This window comes from Astyanax mexicanus, chromosome 5 (assembly GCF_023375975.1).
Source record: "Astyanax mexicanus isolate ESR-SI-001 chromosome 5, AstMex3_surface, whole genome shotgun sequence".
Taxonomy (NCBI): domain Eukaryota; kingdom Metazoa; phylum Chordata; class Actinopteri; order Characiformes; family Acestrorhamphidae; genus Astyanax; species Astyanax mexicanus.
The window spans coordinates 51,484,277-51,510,682 of NC_064412.1; the positions used below are offsets into that span (position 1 = coordinate 51,484,277).

The 26,406-nt window shown below is 37.1% G+C and overlaps 2 protein-coding genes across 2 annotated transcripts; both read left to right on the forward strand.

Annotated features, from left to right (window-relative positions):
• Nucleotides 1-1,615: 1,615 nt before the first annotated feature.
• scinla (scinderin like a) lies at nucleotides 1,616-16,988 on the forward strand. The gene is made up of 17 exons (XM_022675417.2): nucleotides 1,616-1,792; nucleotides 4,032-4,216; nucleotides 5,158-5,312; nucleotides 7,711-7,872; nucleotides 8,494-8,643; nucleotides 9,600-9,686; nucleotides 10,179-10,311; nucleotides 10,742-10,830; nucleotides 11,313-11,528; nucleotides 12,575-12,708; nucleotides 12,819-12,909; nucleotides 13,004-13,174; nucleotides 13,833-14,007; nucleotides 14,501-14,616; nucleotides 15,574-15,651; nucleotides 15,828-15,888; nucleotides 16,501-16,988. Exons 2-17 carry the CDS (start codon nucleotides 4,036-4,038, stop codon nucleotides 16,659-16,661), a joined length of 2,160 nt encoding a protein of 719 aa, XP_022531138.1. The 5' UTR covers nucleotides 1,616-1,792; nucleotides 4,032-4,035; the 3' UTR covers nucleotides 16,662-16,988.
• Nucleotides 16,989-18,888: 1,900 nt separating this feature from the next.
• zgc:109982 (uncharacterized protein LOC553564 homolog) lies at nucleotides 18,889-25,732 on the forward strand. The gene is made up of 6 exons (XM_007253449.4): nucleotides 18,889-19,095; nucleotides 20,360-20,521; nucleotides 21,109-21,288; nucleotides 21,947-22,040; nucleotides 24,014-24,197; nucleotides 25,324-25,732. Exons 1-6 carry the CDS (start codon nucleotides 18,999-19,001, stop codon nucleotides 25,558-25,560), a joined length of 954 nt encoding a protein of 317 aa, XP_007253511.2. The 5' UTR covers nucleotides 18,889-18,998; the 3' UTR covers nucleotides 25,561-25,732.
• The last annotated feature ends 674 nt before the right edge of the window (nucleotides 25,733-26,406 follow it).

The following is a 26,406-nucleotide window of genomic DNA, read 5'->3' on the forward strand; positions in this document are numbered from 1 at the left end:
TGGAGTGATGGTGCTCCATCCTCACAGCAATGCAGCAAAATAAAAAAAAAATAAAAGAAAGTTTTTTTCTCCAACAAAAGCAGGATAAACGTTTTTAATATCTTTAGTGTCAGAAAGAACCAATGACAGTCCCAATACTTTTGTCAACAAAAGTTGCCGAAAACATCTTTTCAAGATTTTAAAGATTTATTTTTATTATTCGTTTTTATTATTAGTATTATTATTAGTTGGCTTATCTCTCATTGTTATATTAGCAGAACTAAGCAGCACATAATTCATTAGTCATCATCCCAAAAGTTTTTTGCTGATATGCGCTAAAAGTCTGGAAAGATTTGCAGATAGATATTTGTCAGGCACTAACCATTATCAGATTTCAAATGCAGCTTTGCTTTTTAAACTATTTTTAAAAATATATATCTATTTTAGATATATTTCATTTCATTTGTGTTATCATTATTATTATTATTTGTACTTATTTTTTTTACATTGTTTGTTCATTTACTTAGGCTTAAAACTTTCTAATTTATTAAAGCACTTAATTGATACATGGTTGGACAAGGGTTACTATATGGCTATTTGTTGGAAGAGCTCAATTGTTTATGTATTTTTTTCTTTGCTTGTTGTTGTTTTTTTCAATCAGTTTATGTTGTGAAGCACTTTAAGTTGCATTTAATTTATGACAAGTGCTATATATATAAAAAAAACTAAATATATTATTATTATTATTATTATTATTATTATTATTATTATTTTTTTTTTTATTTTTTTTTTTTTTTTAGTAGTAGTAGTAGTAGTAGTAGTAATATTATTATTAGTGTTATTGTTCAATATTATTCCAGCTCAGCACAGCTCTTTCCAGTCAAGGTTATTCACCCTTCTAATGAATAACCGTTAACTCTAATGAATTACTTAAGACTTTCCTATTCATTAAAGCACTTAATTGATATATGTTTGGACAAGGGTTCATATATAAATATACTATATTTGTTGGAAAGGATCCATATTTTTTTTTCTTCTTTGTCTTGTTATTTCTTGTAATCAGTTTGTGTTGTGAAGCACTTTGTGTTGCATTCAATGTATGACAACGTGCTATACAATATTATTATTATTATTATTATTATTAGTAGTAGTAGTAGTAGTATTTAATACTATATAACCATTTATGCATTTACTTAGACTTCATGAAAGCACTTAATTGATACATAGTTGGAGAAGGGTTACTATATGGCTATTTGTTTATTTGTTGAAAAAGCTTAATTGTTTATGCACTTTTTTCTTTGTCTTGTTTTTATTTATTTTAAATCATTTTATGTTGTGAATCACGTTGTGTTGCATTCAATGTTTGACAAAGTGCTATATGTATATAAAAAATATTATTAATAGTAGTAGTAATATAGTAGTAGTAGTAGTAATTGTATAGGTAGTGTTTTTTTTTAATACCATTCCAGCTCAGTACAGCTCTTTCTACTGTGTTAAGGCTCAGTATTTGATTAAAGTAAGAATGCTGTGGGTGAGTTTTAGGGGCTGTTTAGTCTCCTCCTCCTCTCTCTCTTTCTTTCTGTGGCCCAGAGTTACATAAGTCCTGGCACTTTTGATGCCCCACCTCCTGAAAACCTCACATCCTATAAAACAGACCTGGGCGGACTGAGATCTCTGCAGAACCTGGACTACCCATTCAGCCCAGCCCAGCCCAGCCAAGCCCAGCTCAGCTTAACCCAGCCTAGCAGCAGCCAGAGCCTCACCGCTGAGTGGAGATCCACCCTGAGAAGCTTCTTTCAGCCCAGACACACAGGCAAGTCTTTACTCACAGCCTTTCTGGAGTGTTTTTATTGATTTTTTCTCTCGTTTTGTGAGCAGTAGAAGTGTTGTTTGACTTTAGTAGGATGTATAGGGTATAAGTAAGGCTGAGATCTTTACTGCTAGCTTACTGTTAATAGTAGATCAGTAAGTTAAGATTGAAGCTGATGTAAATAATATAGCATGCATTTATAGAGAAGTGTATCGTGCAGTGATGCATGTGTAGGAAGGGTTTTTTGCATTATTTTAGAGAAGTTTCACTTCATCAAACGTACAGCCCTGCAGTGACTGAATAGAGGAAGCCCTTTATTTAAGGATTAGCCTATAAATGGGTGTGAATTAGGTAGAACTGTAGAACTGGTTTTAAAGTGTACTTTGCAGCTCGTTCTGTCAGTATAAACCAGTTCTTTACACAGCCTCTATTTTAGCGTGTCTGAGGGCGCGCTGGCGGTGGGCGTGGTCTGTATATCTCTTTCTCTGTATGACTCAGTGTGTTTGTGCATCACTAGTTCAGATGCATCACTAAACTAAATAAAAAGCATAAGTATTAGAAGTGACTAGAGGTGGGCAATGTGATGATATCGTACCGTATCGTGATACATTTTCTGGTCGTATTGACAGTATATGTTTTTAGTATAGTGATGTCAATCAATGAAACAATTTATCTGATTAATCACAAAAATATTCTGCTGTGATTGACTGCGATTAATCGCACTTGTTCTTTTTAAAACACTGTCCAATGAAAAACATGTATCTCCAAAACAGCAACTTTACAGGAGAGAGAAAAAAACTTCTAAACTTTCAATGAAAGTCAATATAAAAAGAGTTTATTTCTGGTCATTTTTAAGTATGTTTATTGGTGTTTATCAAGAAATTTCACAGCAGAAGTTGGGCTCAAACTTGGTGGTGTAATTAACTTGCGTTAAAAAAAAAATGTAGTAATGATTCCAAATTAATCGCTTGTGTTAACACTTCAACGTTGAAAGCCCTAATTTTTGAGCATATCGAAGATGTCCCAAATTTACATTTTATTACAGAGAGTGTAAAAATCCTGTTTAATTGGATTAATTGCACTGTGTTGTGAATAAAAGTTGCCATATTTGTAAATATCATGATATAATAATTTACCAATAATTCTTTATTATTATTGTTATTATTATTATTATTATTATTATTATTATTAATAATAAATACCCAGAACTAATTAGAACACCTGCACATTCTATAGTGTTTCTATTGAAATTTACTTTCTACTAGACGTTCTACTGGATTTTGCATTGCTATGAGGATTGGATTGCATTCAGTGACAAGAATATTGGTTGGATAATTTGAACAGACAAACTGTCCCTAACACTCTGCCAAAATTTCTTGATGAAGGGACCAATAGAAATACTCCAAAATGACCTGAAATAAACTCTTTTTACATGACTTTCATTGAAAGTTTACAAGGTTTTTTCTCTCTCCTGTAAAGTTACTGTTTTGGACAGCGATGATATGCAAAGGGAGTCATTAAAGGGCAAATTACTTTGATATATTGACTCTGCACCACTATCATTGTGCTTGCTTGAAATTTAAAGGAACTGAATATATGAATTCAGCCTCCAGAATTGAGCTGTGGATCATTGGGACTGTGTTCTCTGGAATGATAATGCTACATACAATTCTTTAAGGATGAGTTGAGGATGGGTTGGGGAGATTGTCCACAATGCATAAAGCAAGTCTCCATAATCTAGTAGAAAGTCTTTCCTATACTTTAGAGACAGTTACTCCAACAAAAGCAAAATAAACACTTTATAATACACTTAATTTTGAAAGAAACAATAGGTGGACCAATACCTTTGGTTGTATATTGTGATATTATCAGTATCTTGTACAAAAAAAAGGTTTCAGTCCTCTCTCTTCAATAAGCTTTGCCTTCCAACCCTAAGCAGCATTCAGATGAGGAGAACCTGCTAATAAGCACAAACACATGCCTACACCTGCTGTTCAGTGAGAATATAATGAGGTGTGTTTACCTGTGCAGGTGCGCACATGTTTGTCTCTCGCTTTTCGTCCCACTGGGTTATGAAGAGACCCTCTGGGAAATTCAGGCAAATATCTGTGTCTGTTGTGCGTTGATTTCTGCTGATTGATCACCATTTTCTTTTTAAATGCATTACAGGAGTTGTGTGTGATCTCTGTGTAAACATAGTGTTTCCAGTGCATAAGTAACGTGAGTATTTTTGGGTTTATAGAACCATGGTGTTCCACAAGGAGTTCCAGACAGCGGGGAAGGAGCCTGGTCTGCAGGTGTGGAGAGTGGAGAAGATGGACCTGAAGCCCGTTCCTAAACAGCTGTATGGAAACTTCTACACCGGTGATGCCTACATCCTGCTCTACACCACTGCTGCCCCATCCTACTCCATCCACATGTGGCTGGGTTAGTAAAACACATCTCCGTATCTCTGTCTGTCTGTCTGTCTGTCTGTCTGTCTATCTGTTAGGGGTGGGAATCCCTCGATATGATATCACAATGCATTGCCCACAATAACAACTATATTGTGATACTGTTATTTGGTAATACTCAATATATCGCAAGACAATTTTATAAAATACTTCACAACATCTGTGTTACTGAAGAGGATAAAACTAAACTCTTGAAAAACAAATACCAGAAATACCCTAGCACACTTACGTCACTCACTGCTCAGTGGGCTTGCCAGTGTTGTGCTGAATTCAGCACCCCTGCCATAAAAAGCACCCTCTCTCGGGAGCTCGTCTTTTTGATAAAAGCAAAGATAACACGCTTTAACTTACTTAAAAATACGTGTCAAAATCATGGTTATCTCAGTCACTGTAATACATTGCAACACAGCTTGCTCTCTCGAGAAGGCATGCTTTTTCTGACAGCGGTGCTGAACTCGACACAACACCATCATGTTTCTTTGTAGGAATGTAGCATCACTGACATCATCTTGTTCCGTGCTCAGGCACAGATCGTGCTCACACTGCATGGACCATAATAGTTTGGTCTTAGACATAAACAGAGTTAACAGAGCTGAGCTCCGGTATTGTAATTTTGTGTAAAAGTAAATGATTTGGTAATTAAATACACAAACCACACTTTTACTGGACATACTGACTAACCAGTTGTACAATCTACTTTACGTTTGTGCTGTAAACTCAATAAAATCAGTCTGAGATGCTTGGTCAGGGAGAAAGGTATGGGTCTACCAATGAATTTAATTTTGAGGCATTTTTGGCTTCATTTCTATAGAACAGAAATGAATGGAACCAAAGCGTCCATGTTTTTGTACAGTCATTGTTCTATCTATTTATCCGTCTTTTAATATGTTGTGTGATGTGGGGTTGGTTTTGCAGGGAATGAGTGTTCTCAGGATGAGAGCGGAGCTGCTGCTATCTTTGCCACGCAGCTGGATGACTTCCTGGGCGGTGGGCCAGTCCAGTTCCGCGAGGTCCAAAACAACGAGTCCCTCGCCTTCCTCGGCTACTTCAAATCTGGCATCAAGTATAAGGTACCACGTTTTTCAGCTTGAACGCACAATTCTTAATATATATTGTAGCTGTCAGACTAAAACCTTTTCTGTTTTGGGCATAAATGGCAGTTGTTTTTTATATTGTTTCCAAATTCAGAATGAATAGACCAACTCTTTACTTGTGTAGATATAGCTCTACACAAGAGACCACTTCAGTTTCTGAATGAGTTTCTCTGATTTTGATATTTATAGGTATATGTTTAAAAGTAAAATGTAAATGAACATTGTTGTTTTATTCTATAAACTACGGACAACATTTCTCCCAAATTCCAAAACAAATATTGTCATTTAGAGCATTTATATGCAGAAAATGAGAAATGTCTGAAATAATAAAAAAGAAAAAAAGCTTATATTCATAAAGTTTTAAAAGTTTTAATATTTGGTGGAACAACCCTGGTTTTTAATCACAGTTGTCATGCATCTTGGCATCATGTTCTCCTCCACCAGTCTTACACACTGCTTTTGGATAACTTTATGCCTTTACTCCTGGTGCAAAAAATCAAGCAGTTCAGTTTGGTTTGATGGCTTGTGATCATCCATCTTCTTCTTGATTATATTCCAGAAGTTTTCAATTTGGTAAAATCTGAGAAACTCATCAATTTTAAATGGTCTTTTATTTTTTTTCCAGAGCTGTATATGATAGACTTACTAACTGTTACAGTATATGTAATTTAACAAGACATAAGAACAAACAAAATATCAATATAATGTTATTATAAGGTTATTACATAGACATGTCTTTTGGCATGGACAATTCTAGCCAGATGTTGCCGGTCACGATCATTACCACCTGCTGCACTATCCACTGTGGGTGGCAATGCTTTCTGTTCTATACTCCTTGTACACATGTGATACTGTGGATTGGGCAAAGTTAAATGCCCACACTTTAAACTTCAGAAATGGAATGTTCCATTCACATGTACCCACTTATATCAGACCTCACTCCAACTCCCATAATTTATGCTGACTTGCTATGAGCACAACCTCACTCACAAGTTAACACCTCACAACTTCAATGTCTGTGAATGGAAAGAGATCATTTTCCATACTTTTAAACTAAAATACAGTACAAAGTTATACTATATGTTAACACAGAGCTGCAAGCCAAGCTCTGACATGCCTGTTCTAAAAGTGCAGACATTGCTTCTGGTTGTTAAGATTTTCCGTCTTGTGCTGAAAAAGCTGTTTTTATACTCTGATTTACGGTGGTGCTGTAATGGCAGAAACCATGTTTTTTGTTTTGGAGGGATCTCCATTTAGTCATATAGAGTTAAAGCGTACTAACGTGTCATCCAGGCATGATCTCTTCTCCATGCCAACCTTCTCCATGCTGATATTCTAATGTGAGTCATCATGTGGGTCACATCTGCTTTCGGTTTCTGGGAGCTAATTGGGCTCCAAAAATGGCAGGGGAGGACTCCTGGTTTGGAAAACACATACAAGCAGAAAGCCATGTGGAAAATGTGTGTGTCTGTGTGTGTATGTGTGTGTGCACACGGTACTCAGTCCCAACTCTTTAAAAAGAGAAAACGCAGTTGTGTTTAAAATTATTTGCAGAAGTTTTAGCAAGTGTTTTAACAAGTTTAACATTCCTTTTTTTTATCTTGTTCACAATCAGGTCGAATAAGGATTTGTATAATAGACAAATGCAACTGTCTAATATACAACAAATGTACTTTTTGTGATTTCCTCATTGACAAAATTACTCAAGCTTTTAAAAATTTTCACTCTTAGACCACCAGTCTCAAGAACGGAAGCTTCAATCAGTTGAAGCTTCAAACCAGCAGCAATTAAGCAGATTTAAAAGGACTCCTATTAGACAGTTAATAGTGTCTGTACAACATGGTGAAGTCCAGATGATTAGAGAGGAGGTACTGTAATTACTCTTCATAAGCATAAATATGGATATAAAAAGATAGTAAAGATATTTAAACATTTCAAGAGACACAATTGGAAGCATAATTCACAAGTTTAAAGCTAAAGGTACAGTGGAAATGCTGTGGTACGTAAAACAAAGATGGAGAAAAATCCCCGGCTGACAGCTAAGTATCTGTGACAGGACATGTCAGAGGAAGGTACTAAGGAAAGAAGTCTAGACATCCTAAAGGAACTTTTTTTTCCTAAATGAGACAGGTTCTTCTCAGTTGTGCAGCAACAGATTGGCAACATCTAGCAGCCTACATAACAAAATAGTAAGTGTTTCTAATAATGTGGCCTAATAAAGAGTCTGGTGAATTAGTGTCTATTACAGCTGTGTAGACATGTCAAAATTTACTTCATATTTTCACACATTGCACACAGTATTGCCATTTAACCTCTCTCTTCTTCTTCCTCTTTTTCTTCTTCTTCTTCTTCTTCTTCTTCTTCTATCACACAGCAAGGTGGAGTAGCGTCTGGCTTCCAGCACGTGGTCACCAACGATATGAACGTGAAGCGTTTACTCCATGTTAAGGGCCGCAGGGCAATCCGGGCTACAGAAGTGCCACTGACATGGGCCAGCTTTAACCGCGGAGACTGCTTCATTATCGACCTGGGCAAGGTCAGAAACACTGAGGGAGCTTGTAGCATCGTTTAGATTTTCATTAGGGGAATAAATGTGGGATAAAATAACATAACTATAGATATTGTCATGGTAATGTGAAATATGCTTTTAATTCAAAATCCAGTGAACAACATAACATACAGCATTATAGCCTAGTAGTTACTGAATAACTCAAAATAGTTACTAACTGACTTATATGTAAAATATGTAAGTGAGTTACTAAACCTTGGTTTAGTTCGTAGCACTAAACTTATTTGGTATCTAAAGTTGCAAGAATAGTTTTTTTTATATATAAAGTTCTTATCAAATAAAGAAGCACATTTCAAATATCAAGCACTTCTTGGCTGATAGACCAATCCTGGAATAAATGGTGAGTCACAAGATAAATTAGATTAACTTTTCTTTTAAGCTTATTGTCTGTTCTTAAAGAACACTGACAGAATTTTTTATTTATTCAAATATGGGTGATATATGGGGCCTTTATAGTTAATTTATGTAGTTTTGAGAAATAAGCTATTTTAAATATAATTAAAGTATGTCACATTAAATATCCAAAGTAAGCTACCTACTATACAGTATAATAAATATGTTTTTTTCTACTAATATCTTATTTTGCAGGATATCTATCAGTGGTGTGGCAGTGAGTGTAACCGGTTTGAGCGTCTGAAGGCGTCCCAGGTGGCCATCGACATCCGTGATAATGAGCGTAATGGACGGGCCAGGCTACAGATGGTGGAAGATGGCTCTGAGCCACAGGCCATCACTGATGTGAGAGTTTATTAAATTTAAACTATAAATATAAAAGTGCAACTATGTATTATTTGATTGTAAAATAATAAGCTACAAAATCAAATTAATGTTGCACACTGTAAAACTTGATAAGTTAAATTTACTTACATAATTAAAAAAATAAATAAAGTTATGTTTAGCAAAAAAACTTCAATTAACTAGACTTAACTTTAAATTATTATGACTTTTAGTTATTACACCTACATTTTTATTTAAGTAAATTTAATTTGTGCTTTTGTGTTATATTATTTGCTTTGCACTATAATTCTACTTTAATCATTTGTATTTAGTTTTCTTTTGAATTTAATTTAGGTAAAATATAGATTTGAAAATTTTGATGGAAAAAGAAAAGGCTGTAGCGTGAACAGTATAGCTTAAAGCCAGTGCAGAATTAGCAGCTCAGAAAATGATGCTTGCTCTTACAGCCTACAACATAGAGACCAGGCAAATATTAATAATATATATCTACAATATATACACAGAATATGCAAATATAAATAAATAGAAAAGAAGCGGAATAGTAAAAAAAAAATCTGTAATGTTCATCATTTATTTATTTTATTAATTTTGATTTAATTTAATTTAAACAAATGTGGGTTTACAGTGTATAATGAATTTAAACAGTATAATGCTGAACTGTACAATGAATTTAAATATCAGCGATTTGAACAACAGGTTAAAATATCATGTACACAGTAAATGTCCCAGTATTAAATTAACATTAATAGTGTTACAGTGAAACACAGTGGTAATTATACAGTAACAGCAATAATTTAACACTGGTAAATGCGCTGTGTGGCCTTAGTTGACCAGGCTTCCCTCATACAGTTGTAGGTCATGCTCTGGGTGGAGTTTATCTGGAGGAAATGCATGGTTATGCCCTGTGCGAGATTTCTGACAGGAAATGTTTTCGTTCTTGCCATGTTTATTTTTAGGTTCTTGGGCCGAGACCTAACATTCCTGCCGGACGTCCCGATGACGAGGCTGTGGACAAGGCTAATCGAAAGGGTAGTCTGTACATGGTACGCATTTTTCTGTTTTCATGTGTGTTTAAGGCTGAGAGAGGGAAGGTGATGTTTATATTTTGTAAGGATGATGGATTTCTAATTGTTTTTTATTTAATTTATTATTTGGGATTTTGTCACTGACTTATATTGCATTATATTACTTATGTAAGTGGTTAAAGGTGGAATATGGAGCTACACTATAAATGATTTCCTCCATTAAAAAAATTCAGTTAAGCTTAGTAACTCAGCACATTAAACTATTAATTAAAATGATTTTAATCAATGAACACAACTAATATATACATATAATTTAGTGTTGCCAATCTGCCAAACTCTGGTTATTTAATTTACACTTAAATGTCCATTATCAAAAGCATTATTAAAATATTCTGTAGTGATTAATCCAAAATTTGTTTTACTCAAACAGCTAATTAAAAGGTCACATCTTCCCAAATTAATGGATAAAACAGGGCCAGGTGTTAATAACTGTGTCTGTGTGTGTGGTAGGTTTCTGATGCTGCAGGCTCCATGAGGGCATCCCTGGTGGCTCAGAGCAGCCCCTTCAAGCAGGAGATGCTCTCCCCCAGTGAGTGCTACATCCTCGACAACGGCATCGACAGCAAAATCTTTGTGTGGAAAGGTATGCATTACTCTTCTTCTGCTTTTATTTTTTGTTATTACTTTCTAGCTGTATTCCAGGCTTGCTGCACACTGCAAATTCATAATTCATGCATATTTTAATGTATTCTTTAAATGTGCAGTGTCTATTATTCTATTATATATTCTGAGATTATTATAAAAAAATCATTAAGTTATTAAATGCAATCATTTTGAGCCCCAACAGTATTCTGTTTTTTTATTTTTACTAAACAGAGAAAAGAGCATTTATTAAGAATATTTTTTATTATACATTTCCCAGCCATATTTTTTCCCAAACCACTGCTTTAAGCTGTCTAATTAAGATTCCTATTTGTCTGGTACTGAAACTTCTCTGACCTGAGTTAAGATCTGGATTATTAGGGCCAGAAAACTGTGTGTTCTGACCCATCTGTCATGATTTATCCCTTTAGGCCCAACTGCCAACGCAGCAGAACGCAAGGCAGCCATGAAAGCAGCAGAGCAGTTTATCAGAGAGAAGAACTATCCCAAAAACACCCAGGTACAATTTTAATCACTCATTACTACCCTCTGCTGTAGGTTAAATCATATTTTTAGGAGATACATATATATTTGAGAAAGTAAAACATATAGGACATTGGAAATTTCACCATAAATCACTAGAAGGTAATGATATTAATAATGCCCTCCGTGTCAGCTGTCTAAAGCGCTGCCACTATGATCAGGAGATTGATGGTGCATCAGCAGCAGTTTGAAAAGAGGTGGGGGTAGAAATGTTGTGGATAATGAAACTAGTGTAAAATTTTGACATCCGTGTTCCGAACGGAAAATTCCAAGTTTAAAAAAGTCAGAGAATAACCAAACCAATCAGAGTTCAGAACCCAATATGGTGGCACTGCACATCAAAAGTAGTAAAAAACAATAGCATTTTACATTTTATTATCACTTGCAGCACAAGCCATCAAATTTGCTCATTGTAAAGCAAATTAGCCAAGCTGATCTTCTTTTCCTGTTTGTGATTAGATCCAGGTAATGCCGGCTGGAGGAGAGACCACTCTGTTTAAGCAGTTCTTCAGTAACTGGAAGGATAAGGAGCAGACCACCGGCCCAGGAAAAGCTTACAGCATCGGCCGGATCGCTCAGGTGCCGCAAATCCCCTTTAATGCCGCCAGCCTCCACTCCAACAAAGCCATGGCTGCACAGCACGGCATGGTGGATGACGGATCCGGTAAAGTTCAGGTAAGGTTGGAGATTAAGTGCAAATTAAAGAGATAATTAACTGAGAAAAGAGATATAATTTAGGGTAAGAGATATAATTTCCCTTACCGTAAATATTGATTTGGTTTCACTTTAATTTATAAATATAGGACTAATAAAGCTTATCCAGTCTATTAAAAGCTTATTGCCACTATTTAACATTAGTTAACCAAATTGATAAGTCATCTTAGATAGACCTGCCTTTGTCACATAGTCAAAACAGCGAAAATGATAAAATAAGAATACTGTTATCTGTAGGGATGTTATCACAGGTCGCATTTGTGTTATTAGGTTAAATACACTAGGTTTAGGAGATTTAGGATTATCATTATAGTAGATATAGTCTTGTTTGTATGCCAGTTAAAGTGCAATTAGTATTTACATACAATGATGTGAAAGTGACTTAAACAGCTGTAGAAATTTCTCCTTTTCTTACATCAATAAATGCAATCAATCTAGGCTTGTGCAGAACAGTAGTGCTATAAAACTGAATCACACTTCCTAAATGTAGGGGGGACTTAATTCTCCTATATACACATCGCTGAGTGCAATAAAATCCTCACAGCAATGTTTTATCATCTGATTCAAGGCCTTTACAGAAAAGTAATGGTTTGTAAAGTAATTGTTCTACACTTCCCAGATTTTGGGGGAGCCCAGCAGCAAAAAAACATACTTCTCCTATAAACATATGTCTAAACGCGATCAAATTGTTACAGCAATGTTCCAACATCTAGCCTTTGCTGAAGAGTAGAGCATGATTTCAGAAAAGATGCAGAGAGGCCCAGCGGCTGCCATTATGCCACTATGATTGGAAGATTCCTGATTTGAATCCCGGTCATGTAGCTTGCGATCAGCTGCCAGAGCCCTGAGAGAGCACAATTGGTCTTACTCTTTCTCTAGGTGGGTAGATGGCGCTCTTTCCACTCATCACTCCTAGGGTGATGTTGATCAGCACAAGGCGTCTGTGAGATGAGCATCTACAAAGTAGCTATGGTGTTTAGTATTGATTTATCTGATACTGATGACAGGTGTGGCGTGTTGAGGGTGGGGATAAGGTCCTTGTGGACTCCTCCACCCTTGGGCAGTTCTATGGAGGAGACTGTTACCTGATCCTCTATAGCTACCACCAGGGAGGCAGAGAGCAGCACATCATCTACACCTGGTGAGAAACTCCAATCATACACCATGTGACTAGTTTATATTCTTCCTAATTTACTAACTTACTGATTAATCAATAAATTGACTGATTATATGATTGATTGTCGACTGTAGGCAGGGCCGGAAGTGCACCCAGGACGAGCTGGCTGCCTCAGCCTTTCTAACAGTTAAACTGGACGACTCCATGGGAGGATCTCCTGTCCAGGTTAGACCTCTTTATACTGTATACGACTAATGAAAAAAATCCGTTGCTTATTTTTAATGTAGTTACTATAGTTAATATGTCACATGATTCACAGGTGCGGGTCAGTCAAGGTCAGGAGCCGCCTCATTTGATGAGCCTCTTTAAGGGCAAGCCAATGATGATCTTCTTGGGCGGAACTTCAAGGAAAGGTGGCCAGAGCAGGACGGGCAGCACACGTCTGTTCCACATTCGCCAGAGCTCCACCCGTGCTACACGTGCTGTGGAGGTTAGCCACGCCCATACCCACCTTTTACTCAATCATATCACTGTGCTAATAATTTATATTCAAAAAAATGTATGCTTCATTTTCTCAATTTCTTTTATCGGTATTGTCTTCTTTTTTGTTTCTTTAAGTAATTTACTTTCATTTGTTTTTATTTGTGTATTTGAATCAGTTTTTTTATTTATTAATACTTTATGATATGATATTCATCAAAATGTGTCATAAGTCAGTATTTACATTTGAGGCATTGGCAGAAATATTTTATTCAGAGATTATTATTTATTCAGTATTTTGTTAATTTACACCCATTGCTGACACAGATATGCAAATTTACATACTTTGTTGTACACTAGGAACAGTAAGGGTTAAGGGCCTCTGCAGGCGCCCTAATACTTCTGTCTATTTACTGTATGTTCTACATTTAATATATAGCCTTTATGCAAAAGGACTTTATGATTAACTAGCCTTTCTATAGGCAGTGTGTAAATAATTCCTCTATATTTATATACAGTTAAAACATGTAAAATCATACAAAATTAATTGGTGTGTTGGCAAAGCTGTACTATTTCTATAAGACTCCAACTTTGTCAAATCATTATAAAGACTGCAACAGAGCATAAAAGTCACCTGCCTTCCTTTCCACTTTCTTCTGTCCCCTCAGGTGGATCCCACTGCTGCCAATCTGAACACCAACGACGTGTTTGTGCTGAAGAGCCCTGACTCCATGTTCCTGTGGAGAGGACATGGTGCGACTGAGGAGGAGCTGGCTGCTGCCAAATTCGTCTGCACCTTCCTGGGAGGCAGTGCCAGTGAGGTGATCGAGGGCAAGGAGCCAGGTGGGTAACAGTAGCGTGGGTTCCAACAGCAGCTAAAGAATGCTGCTCTGACCTGTGGTATATGTGGTCCACAAGTTGCAATCATGTCCACTCGCTTCTGCATTGTCCACTGTGGGTGGTAAAGCATTCTATGCCGTATTCCTTGTATACACGTAACTCATGCTCACACAATTTTACAAATGAAACATTCCATCTATCCTCACCCACTGTCAGGCCTCGCTTCAACTATTGCGAGTCAGGCTGCCCTACCATGAGTTGATACAGAAAGTCCCAATTTTCTTTAACAAACTGCTGTCCCATGACTTTTGGCATGGCAGTATATTAGGATTGGAACTCTACTCTAAAAAGAACATCTTCAGGGCTGGAGCTGGCTACCTTAAACACCTTTGCTTTAGGGGTAAATATATTTGGTTGATGGTCTGTGTACCTTTAACCATGTAAATATTATTAAAGATCACTGAAGTTGATATAATGTTTATCTTCTCTTTTCCAGCTGCATTCTGGTCCGCTCTTGGTGGAAAGAAGGAGTATCAGACATCCAGTAGCCTGCAGAAGACCGTGAAACCTCCTCGCCTGTTCGGCTGCTCCAACAAGACCGGGCGCCTCATAGTAAGTGCACAGAACAGACCAAACATCAGCCAAACATTTCTGGACACTCTTTAATAACTCTAATGTTAAAAAATGGCATGGGTAGTTGGGTGGGGCACTGGGTGATGTAGGGGTTTAGAGGCGGGGCAGGAGGGAGAACTGATTGGCTGAGCTGCAACAACAGCCACTGATAGCGGTGAGATCCAGAGGGTTGGGCGTCAGCAGGAAGGCGAGTACATTTATTGAAAAATACAGTACAATATGAACAAACAAAGAACTAAATAAACAAAGAAACACTGAGAACATAGGAACTGGGAATACAAACGGAATACATAACCTGACTGACAGAAACACGTACAAGAACTGACCAAGGAAACAGAAAACTCAGGGCTATAAATACACACACAAGGTGGGAAGGAAACAGGGAACACCTGGGAAAGGTAATGAGGGGGCGGAGCTAGTGATAAACACACGGAGAAACCCTGAAGACAGGGAGAATAAAGAGAGGGGCCATGTGCTGAATAGAAAGGTAAATAAACAAACAGTAGGGCAGGAAAACTACAAATACAGACAGGAGAGACACAATACAAGATGAGAACATGACATATATCTATTTAAATAAATCAGATAGCAATTTAAACGATATAAAAGCCAACAGTGGTTGTCTATAACTACAAACCTCTGAAATATGTAATAATGGACCGTAATGTATATTAAAATGTGTGAAATATGTTTATGAATTATTTCATTTTCTATAATACAGTCTTTATTGATCAGGTAGTTCAATACATTACATATACACCCACATAGTGTATGACACAATATGACACTCTTACTACAGCTATTCATTTCTTTAACATACTGTCCAAACTTTTACAGATCTACTGAGGTTGCTTGTGTAATAACTGCCGTTAAATTCTCTAAACACTCCCTACCTCTCTCTCTCTTTCTCTCTCTCTCTCTCTCTCTCTCCGCAAGGTGGAGGAGGTTCCAGGAGACTTCTCTCAGGCTGATTTGGCCACTGATGATGTCATGCTTCTGGATACCTGGAGCCAGGTACATCAGCACATACCATCAGATCTCACCCCCCTCATTCTCTGCTACACTTCTGTACAGAGGAAGTTTCACAAGATCTTCTCCTCCCCACATACACATCCTGTTATCTCTGCAACCCTTCCTGTGCATCATATTCACAGTATTGCAATGTGTATTTTTTTCTCTTCTATCCTCAGATTTTCCTCTGGATTGGAAATGAGGCCAATGAGGTGGAGAAGAGTGGATCTGCTAAAATAGGTAGTGTATTAATTCTGCTTTGTTTGCTAATTAGATATATGTTACATAGAGTTCTAGTGCATCTCAAAAAATAGAATATAATCATCAAGTTCCTTTAATTGTATTACACGCAGAATTATCTATTTTAAACGTTTATTTCTTTTATTGTGGATGATTATGGTATGGCTTACAGCCAATGAAAACCCAAAAATCAGTGTCTCAGAAAATGTTAATATTATATAAGACCAATTGGTACTTTTGGTAGTGTGGGCAATGTGCCAAGTCCTGCTGGAAAATGAAATCCACATCTCTATAAAAGTTGTCAGCAGTAGGAAGCATGAAGTGCTGTAAGATTTTCCGGGAAAACAAAACTGCACTGACTTTAAACTTCATATAACACAGTGGACCAACACCAGCAGATGACAAGGAGATACGGATTTCATTTTCCAGCAGGACTTGGCACACTGCCCACACTGCCAAAAGTACCAGTTGGTCTTATATAATAGAGACAATTACTCTTTACAAAAGCATGAAAAAAATAATACTTTTGATTTTAAATAAATAATCATTTAATGTATCTCATTGTAGCAATATGCAAACATCTCTCACTCTTTCATGTGCTCCTCCTTTTAGCCAAAGACTATGTGGACTCTGACCCGGCCGGCCGGCGTGGCACCCCCATCACCACCATCAAGCAGGGCTTCGAGCCACCCACCTTCACCGGCTGGTTCCAGGCCTGGGACTCCAAAATGTGGGACACAGATCCTCTGGAACGCATCCGTGCTGGATTCTAAACACACAAGAACAAACCTGCCCCCCCTACCCCTACCCCTACACACACACAACCCCCCCCACCCCACACACACACCTTCCTCTTGCATGGCTTCCAGAATACACCCAAGTGCTCCTTTCTTCCAAAGGCTGCCAAGAGCCTGGTACTGCCTGAGAGGGCATATAGATGCACAGTATATAACAATACTGGGCGTTAACCACTGTATGCACTGTATGTTTTGATACCAGTAACATTTTTTGGAAGAAGTATATTTGCTTTGCCTTACTTTTTATATACACTAGCTTTTATACACAGTACATCAGTACATGTACCTACATTTTTAAACTGGATTTACGCCAATAACAAAAGCAGGAACTTTTATGTATGCAGGAAAATTATGTTTTCCTTCAGCTATCTGATGAGTGATAGCTTTATAATGTGGCATTACATGGCATTTAATAGCATTAAAAAAAATAAAATCTTAACATTTTCTGAATGATTCAAAATTTTTAAACGTCTTTCAGTGCAGACACAGCCAGTGTCAGTGTCCTGAAGTCATTTCCCCCAAAAAAATTATACAGGCCCACTGACCATGCCTTGCCTGACATGTATACAAAATGATGTTTCAGATAATGAAGTATTAGAAGTGTGCTGGTTCATAATAATAAAAAAAAAACATGCTTTTTCGAAAAACTGTCTCACTATCATTTTTTCATCATTCCCGTTTCAACGGTTTGGAACTAAGAAAAACATGGAGAGCACAACATCTCTCAAAACTGTCAGAAAGTCACCACAGGTCCAGCACCTCTGTTAAGGTAAAGCATTTAAGCTCAAGAACACTGTAGCAACTGTTAAGCATGGTGATGGTAGTGACATGCTCAATGTTGATGCAATAATGATGAAGGAGAGCCAGTTCATAGGTCTTCAGCATTGCCTCAAATCATCAGCTAGACAGCTGAAACCTAAAATACACCTGAGTGTTTCAACAGGACAGTGAGCACAAACATAAATTGATTAGAAACCGGGTCTTGCCACAAGAGGGCATACAAGTGCTTCACTCTAAAAGCCTCTCAGGGGCTACTCTTTGGCAGTGTACCTCTTGGTGAGAGATTGCTGACTGTGTGACATGACTCTATGATGGACTCAAAGACATTTTGCCCCCTAGACAAATTTTTAAAGAGGGCACATTTCCGTTTTTTGCCTGCCGTATAAACCATCCATCTGCCAACAACTGCCATTTTTGTTTGGCTGGATTGATATGGAGTGAAATCGTATCTTTAATGATGAATCAAGGTTCTGCTTGTGATCTGATATCTGGTTGTGTATAAATCATATCCAATACAGGGAGTGATTTGTTTTGTATTTCCATAAATGTCCAATACACCTCACACACACATTAACACTGAAGCCCTCCTCCCTCTGCTCCTCTCCTCTGTGTGCTGCTGTCACGCTTACCTACAGACATATATATATATAAGTGTTGTTAACTTTTTTTCTCTTAACAAATGTATTTATTAACTGTTAATCCATTAGTTATATATACACAATGTCTCCAGGAGATCAACACTGAACACTGTATTCCTTGACAAAAAATACACAGAAATCTGTACAAAAACATTATCTAAGAAATTATTATTTTTTTATGAACCCAAGACTGTTGAGGGAAGGAATAACTGTTTTTTTACTTTCTTTTTTTATTATTGAATAAGCAGATCCGTTTTTTTTTCTTTTCCAGTTTCTTCCCTTTTTTAGCTAAAAATGACCACATGGTTTAAAGTGTGTCCCTATAGTCATGCACATAAAAAGTTACACTAAGTTCACAAATTATTTGGTTTATATTTAAATTAAGATTTAATTTAAGTATGACTAATTGCTTTCTTGATCACCCCTTTACTAAAAACACCAGCAAAAAATAGAACACACCACTGCTACAGGTGCCCCGTGCCTTATTTTTCTGAAAGGTGGCAACCCTAGTCACTCCTAGTAGTGACAATTGACTGGCATTTTTCAGCAGGATAATACTCGCCCACACATAGCAAGGCTTTCACAGCAATGTCTCCACTCATTTGCTTCATTGGCTTCCCATATATATATATATATATATATTCTTAGGAGCTCAAAAAATATTAAAGCTTATCTGATGATCCTTATTCTATAAGAGTAGCTAAGCCCACAGCCCATGTCTGCTCCACGTGTACCGAGTGAAGACTAATCGTGTAGTAACTCACACGTGGTGCATTCTGCTGAGTCTCTGCACTGTGGATTACTGAATGAGTCTGAGCAAACCCCTCCAGCCTTCTGTCTCTCCGCCTCATTTCCCCCTTTCTCCTGCAGGAACAGCATCTCCGGGACCACCACCATGAGCCAGAAGGCCGTCCTCATCTCCGGCTGCTCGTCCGGCATCGGACTGGCCATCGCCGTTCTCCTGGCCAAAGATGAGAAGAAGAGGTTTATGGGTAAGACTGGGGCTGCTACATGGGAGCACCCTCAATTTGCTTGCTTCAAAAATGTACATCAATTCCACATAAAAAAAAACACATTAAAATAATTGCTGCGAAATGTAAGTAAGAATTTGAGACTAGTTGATGTAACTGTCATTTGTTATTTAGAAAAACCTCTGAATCAGTTACATGTGAACCACTGCTTTTGTGTAGAACAGTTTTCTACTCCAGTCCTGAATTACCCCTCCTGCTCTAACAGACCCAGTAAAGTATATCACAAAATATATAGTATATATAGCTCTGAAAAAAACAAGAGGAACATATATGATCACAAGCCATCAAACCAAGTGGAACTGCTTGTTTTTTTGCACCAGGGGTGGCATAAAGTTGTCCAAAAGCAGTGTGTAAGACTGGTGGAGGAGAACATGATGCCAAGATGTATGAAAACTGTGATTAAAAACCAGGGTTATTCCACCAAATATTGATTTCTATACTCTTAAAACTTTATGAATATGAACTTGTTTTCTTTGCATTATTTGAGGTCTGAAAGATCTGCAACTTTTTAGTTGTTTCAGCCATTTCTCATTTTCTGCAAATAAATGCTCTAAATGACAATATTTTTATTTGGAATTTGGGATAAATGTTGTCCGTAGTTTATAGAATAAAACAACAATGTTAATTTTATTCAAACATATATCTATAAATAGCAAAATCAGAGAAAATGATTTAGAAACTGAAGTGGTCTCCTATTTTTTTTTTCCAGCGATGTATATTGTAATCATATTATTACAGTAATATTACAAAACACTTTGGTGGATTTTGTGCAGAGAGTAATTCGCCTTGTAAATTTGGGAGAAAATGGGAAACAAAAAGGCAGTAACTAGTTACTGTTATAAAGTTCAGTAAAATTCAGTATCTGATTATAATGCAATAATATGTATTAATAATGTAAAATGTGTAACTAGTTGATGTGATACAGTAACCCAGTGGAACACAGTAATTTGTTACAATTGCACAGTAACACAGTTAAATGCAGTAATACACAGTTATTGGTGGTAATTAATTACGGTTACACAGTACGTAATTACTGTTACACGGTGATGCAGCAAATATTAATATGTGTTAAATGTTACAAAGTAACTGATTACTGTTATTCTAACAGTAGGGCAGTAAAACAGATATGGAAACTGTTACAATGAACTGGTTATTGTGACACAGTAACATAGTGAATAGTGTCACAGACAGAGAGTCAGTGTAACCCAGGTGTTGTGAACACCAGTTTATGCCACAATGAGGAACCTGGCTAAACAGGAGGCTCTAGTGGAGGCAGCAGGACGCACGCTGGGCCAGACGCTGGAAATCAGACAGATGGACGTGTGTGATGAGAAATCAATCAAAGAGTGTGTGGACAGCCTGCCTGACCGCAGAGTGGACATCCTCAGTAAGAGCTTCCTCCTTCTGTTTATTCTGTTCTTTAATTTATAGCTTTTTATATATACATGTGTGACTTTTCTATTTATAGGATTACATTTTAGTATCACTTTTGAACAATTGAATCTTATATAATATGTAGTTTTTTTCATATATACGTCATGTAGGATGTCTCCCAATTGTTTTCCAATAGTCAATAGTAAGGATAATTTTAATATTGTAGTATGTAATAGACATGAAAGAGTCAGTATAATTTCAGTATACAATGCAATGTGAGACGATAAAGAAGAAGCTATTCCCCTTTACACACTGCACATGCACAAAGAATGTATTGTAGGCAATCAAGGCACCTGAAAGGATTCATCAGGAAGGATACATCAACAAAAATTTCTTAGCTTTTGTCGTGGAAAAAATTGTGATAATGAAATTAAACTGTAAAATGATATTTTGTTTAGCAAAATATCACTTTATGTCTTCAAAGTCACAGTATGCAATGCCTGAATAAAATGATTAATAATAATCGCTGTCATTGGTGTGAAGTCTCTCTCTTCTGAAAGCATGTGTGTTACAGAGTCTCTTGCCTGTCCTCTCTCTCAGTCAGTAATGCCGGTTTGGGCTTGGTGGGTCCAATCGAGTGCCAGTCCATTGAGGAGATGCAGTCAGTAATGAACACAAACTTCTTCGGTTTCGTGCGTCTTCTGAAGGAGGTCCTGCCCGACATGAAGATGCGGAAGAGCGGCCATATTGTGGTGATCAGCAGTGTCATGGGAATTCAAGGTCAGAGCAGAATCATGTTATTCCAGTATGTATCTGCAGTGCACGACATTTTAAACCTTAGGTGTTTTGTAGTATTAATTAAATAAATACCTTTTATTAATTTACTATTATAAATATACCATGGTTTATTAAATATTCAGTAACATTACATAGACACTAGTATTGGGATACATTACAGTGTTTTTTTTATGACATTCCATTCTAAACCTCATTAGTTAGTCTCATGGTCATTAGTTTGTAGTCGTTCCCCTTTGCAGTTCTAACAGCAGGACTAGAGCTCTGCAGTTACTGATAATCAAACCACACTCTGTAACTTTACGTGGTCTTTATTAATTTTACATAATCAGAAACTTTGTAGCTGAGTTGCTGTGGTTCCCATATACCAATATACTTTTTATTAATAACCACCATGATGAAATATTAAGGAGGAAAGAAATTTCACGAACTGACTGTTTACATCCTTCTATAGTACCACACTGGAGTTCAGTGAGCTTTTTAGCTCCGCCTATTCTTTCACGAATGTAATTAATAATGTAAATACACTATACACCTGTGTTAATGGGACTGAATGAACCACCTAAATTTAATAATTAAGAGATGTGTCCCAGTACTTTTGTCCATATATTGAAAAGCAGTGATATCTTCTATTTTATTTCAGGGATTTTGTTCAACGACATCTATGCTGCATCCAAGTTTGCTGTTGAGGGATTCTGTGAAAGTATGGCAGTGCAGGCTATGAGGTTCAAACTGCAGTAAGTAGGCTAATGTCATCTAATCTATAATTGATTTTTCTGTTGTAATTACAGAGGCCTGATGTTTAATTAAGCAACTTTTGATATACAGATAGTGTGCCCTTACATTTTAGACTTTCAATGTTCTACCAATAAAAACAGATTTTTTTTTGGAATTGTTTGTTTTGGGCAAATATCTTTTTTTAAATTTGCACCTATACTTCTGGAAAATCAGAACACAAACTACAAATACCACAAAATTGTGCAGGAACATGCTAGTTTTTAACATTTGTGATTTTAACTAAAATATGCTAAAATAATCATGTTTACCAATGAAAATTCCAAAATTCCCAAAAAATGTATAAGAAATTCCTCTTCAGATGAGAACTGAAAATTATAATTAAAATATAATTAAAAGACACAGACTGTGTCCCATTTACATACTACATACTAACACTATGAGGTATAGGTATAAACTATACTTATTGTGCTGGTTTGATAGGTTGATATATAAAAGTATGAATGTATTAACCCATTTAAGTACCAACAGGATTTGATGAAGTGTTGCTATTTCATCATGTAGCACTTCAATGCTCTGTTCTAGCTCTCGCTCTAAGCCCCTTCTGGATGTGTAATTTTATAAGTTATAAGTTAAAAAGGGTGGGTAAAGGGGTGTGAGCACTCAAGGTGGGGAAGAGTTTAGAGCATAGTCTGGACAAAATGCCCTACATCCCTTTTATCATCCCTGTATAAATTTAGTAAGGTTGAAAAAGAGGCTAAAGCTACATTGGAAAAATGAGAAATATATCTACACTGATGGGCTTGGTGGTCTGGAAGTGAGGTGTGTTGGGGTAAATATCTGGTGTGTTTCCATCTTGGCAGCAGGTAATACATGTGCACCACTGATTGATTAAAACCCTGGACAATAGTGTCCATTGCAACCATACTTAAATACTATCTTCTAAGTATGCATTGTGAATATATAGTTGAGTATACTCAACTTAGTGTGCAAATGAGACGCAACCACACTGATCTCTAGTGGATTTCTAGAGGATGCCACACTTCTGCCAGTTAGTAGAGATGGCACAATGAGGTTGACTTAAGTTTTTTCAAACTTTTTTTTTTTTATAATATTTGACTCAAAAAGAGCTGTACCAAAACACTAAACAGGATGTTTGTGGAAGTGGACCTTTTCCATTTTCTTGTAATATTTGTGATTGGAAAAGTCCCCTAATGGTTTCTGGCCAGATAAGAGAGTTCAGTCATGAGACTGCATGTGCGTGCAGATACACACCTGGGTCACACACCCTTGTGTGTGGAACATCTGCACACTCGAATCGCAATATCCTAGCAATGCTGCATATTACATAAGCACAGCTGACTGCTGGCTGGAGCAGCTACGACTTACTTTCATTTACAGAGGATTCTCTGGGTTTATCTTCAGACTTGGCTTGTGGATTTGAGTTAACTTACAGATTTATGACACATTTCCTCATAAGGGAGAAGTGCTTCACTTGTGCATTTTAATAGCCCTGGTAGAAAGTACCCTTTTGAGCAGCCTTTTATGAACACAAGATGAGAAACGGTTGGGCATGGTGGCATACAGGTTCTGTTTGGCATCCTGGCAAGAGGCCTCCATACTCTAACCCCACTGTTGCTGAATCCCAAATGGATTGGATCCCAATGGATTGCTTGAGGGGGTTTTGTTGAGGGCGATTGTGTCTTACTGTGTCAACTGGGAATAATGTCTTGAGTGCATCATAGACGCATGACTTGCAGTCAACAATCTCTCACCAGAAGGTACACTATTCAAAAGTAGCATAGGGCGGTGGGGGTAGCACTCTTATGGCAAGAACCAATGTATATTCAGACCATGCCTGTAATCATTTACATATCTGCCTGAGAATCAACTGTATGCCGAGTTTTGCGAAATTCCAGGGGCATGTTAATACAGGCGTTAGTATAGTACTAATGGTCTCTGTTTTCTTTTCCAGCATAAGCCTAATTGAACCAGGACCAGTCATCACAGATTTTGAGCATAAAGTGTACGAGGAGGGCATGAAGAGCGACATGTCTAAAGTGGACTCAGTGACTGCAGACATGTTTCTCAATATCTACATGAGGCACTGGACCCAGATATTCGAAAGCCTGGGCCAGACGCCGGAGGTTATTGCAGAGGTACACAGATATAGTACAGGGCTGTAATAATGGACAATATTCAGGTTCATGGTTAAAAAGGCGAATGTATCATGATTAGTAGCTGAAAATTGGAGTTGTTAATGTTTCCATTTTGGGTTTATTAGGGCATAGAACATATTCAACATACAGTCACTGTCATGCAATGTTTGTAGAACTAGAGAAGAAATGGCATTCTTAACTTTCAGTGGAAAAAATATTTACTCTTATGTCATTCTGGAGCATTTCTATTGGTCTATTCATCCTAAAATTTCTATACAATGCAAATAACAGTGACCAGATTCAAGTAACACTATTTGGACAAAAGTATTTGGACACCTGTTCATTCATTATTTACTCTGCAAGATGGTATTAAAAATAGTTTTTTGTGCTTTTGTTGGAGTAACTGTCTCTACTGTCAAGGAAAGGATTTCTTCTAGATGTTGGAGCATTGCTGTGAGGATCAGATTGCAAATCCTTGGAATAAAGGAATTTGACTGATAGAGCACCATCATTCTAGAGAACACAGTTCCACTGCTTGCCAATTTAATGCTATAAAGCATGCTCCTATATAGATTGTGCCTGGTCATTAGGCATGGTGGCAATAGATCTATGTTTGTTCAGCTGCTCCAGATTGAGACCATTGGACCACTGATAAGCATTACAACCACAGTGATAATAAGTGTACAGGATTAGTACGGTAGTATCATATGCTTAGCTACAGGACGTCACACTTATTAAAAGAAAAGCTTAACTTATTGCTTGAACAACAGCGTTTTAAACACAACTTAAAAAGTATGCAGTGTTGAGGAGCTCCATCAAACTTATTTCCACCAGGTTCCACAGGAGAGGAGCTGCCTCTGTGTTTAAAGGAACTACATTTAAAACATTTATCCAAACACAAATACAGTGGAGGTGGAAGAGGGGTTTAATAAATCAGATGGAAAAGAAGCAAATTAATATTATCTACAGTCATTTGTTTTATTGGGAAATTTGACAAAGATTTGTTGCGATATTGCCTGGAAAAAAACACATAAGTAAGTGGAGAATGGATATGTCAGCTAAAGTGTCTGCTAAACTAGTGGATATCCAACTGTCTAATCAAAAAATCATATGCTTCCTTCAACAGCATACACTCAAAATCATCACAATGGACAACCCACCATTCCGTCATCAGACCAACACCCTGTACACTCCAGTGACCACCCTTAAATACGCTGACCCCAACGGTGACCTGCCCATCGATACCTTCTATAAGGTGGTGTTCGAGCATGACAAGGTCTTCAGCGCCAGCCTGAACTTCCTCAAGCTGCTGCGCTGGAGGAGTCGCAAGAGCTTCAGCAGTCTGGAAAAGGACAAGTCTTAACGGCTGTGCCAGAACCCCACAGAGACCACCTGCCCGTCCCTTATAAACCCCTTTCCTCTTTTAGCTATAGCACGCAGATTATTTTGAATCTGATAATCTGATTATGACCATTATTATGCTGAATGTATTTTTACCTGGTCTGTGTGCTACCTCGATAAAGGCTTATATAACACCTGAGCGTCTGGAACTGTCATTCTCTTATATGGAAGATATAACCGGAAGGCTTAATACTGGATCAGTATCTGATCTACAGTGTACAGCTGCAGACATATGCTCCAATAGACCACCTCACAAATTGTAAGCCTTTTAAAGTATTCACGGACATTACCTAAACGACAAAACGATTTCCTCCAGAATCTGGATCTGGATCCTAATCCTAATCCAGGAATCCATCCCTAGGTGCTTTGCTGTGTGTGTGGAGGACAGTTAACAATATGCTACCTTTAAAGGACCAATAAGGATTATATTTTCGGTAGAAAAATATGAGAAATGTGCTACCTTTAAAGGACTAATAAAGATTATGTTTTCTGTTGTAAATTGATCAGGATGTATCTTCATTTTTTTTTTCTAAGAAAGTAAAAAAAAAAAAAAAAAAACATGTTAGCACATGATTTGCTTATCATAGCTAGGTACTTTATCAAAACCACTAGCATAGTAATGTCAGGCATTTAAAGTAATTTCCACAGCTGGGTTATGCTACAACATGCTAACATAAACTGCTAACAGGGTTGCCAGGTCCAACAAAATATCCAGTCCAAAGTCAATCTAAAACCTGCCCTTTAGAAGCTTAAACTAGTCCAAAATATGACTGTCATACATTTGAAACAAGTGGCAAAACAACTGAGT

Excerpts from the sequence above, each read along its gene's own strand:
- scinla (XM_022675417.2), top strand. The coding sequence starts at position 4,036 with ATGGTGTTCCACAAGGAGTTCCAGACAGCGGGGAAGGAGCCTGGTCTG. Across the intron at positions 5,313-7,710 it reads AATCTGGCATCAAGTATAAG|CAAGGTGGAGTAGCGTCTGG; the intron begins GTACCACGTTTT and ends TCTATCACACAG. Across the intron at positions 8,644-9,599 it reads AGCCACAGGCCATCACTGAT|GTTCTTGGGCCGAGACCTAA; the intron begins GTGAGAGTTTAT and ends GTTTATTTTTAG.
- zgc:109982 (XM_007253449.4), top strand. The coding sequence starts at position 18,999 with ATGAGCCAGAAGGCCGTCCTCATCTCCGGCTGCTCGTCCGGCATCGGA. Across the intron at positions 21,289-21,946 it reads CAGTGTCATGGGAATTCAAG|GGATTTTGTTCAACGACATC; the intron begins GTCAGAGCAGAA and ends ATTTTATTTCAG. Across the intron at positions 22,041-24,013 it reads GCTATGAGGTTCAAACTGCA|CATAAGCCTAATTGAACCAG; the intron begins GTAAGTAGGCTA and ends TTTCTTTTCCAG.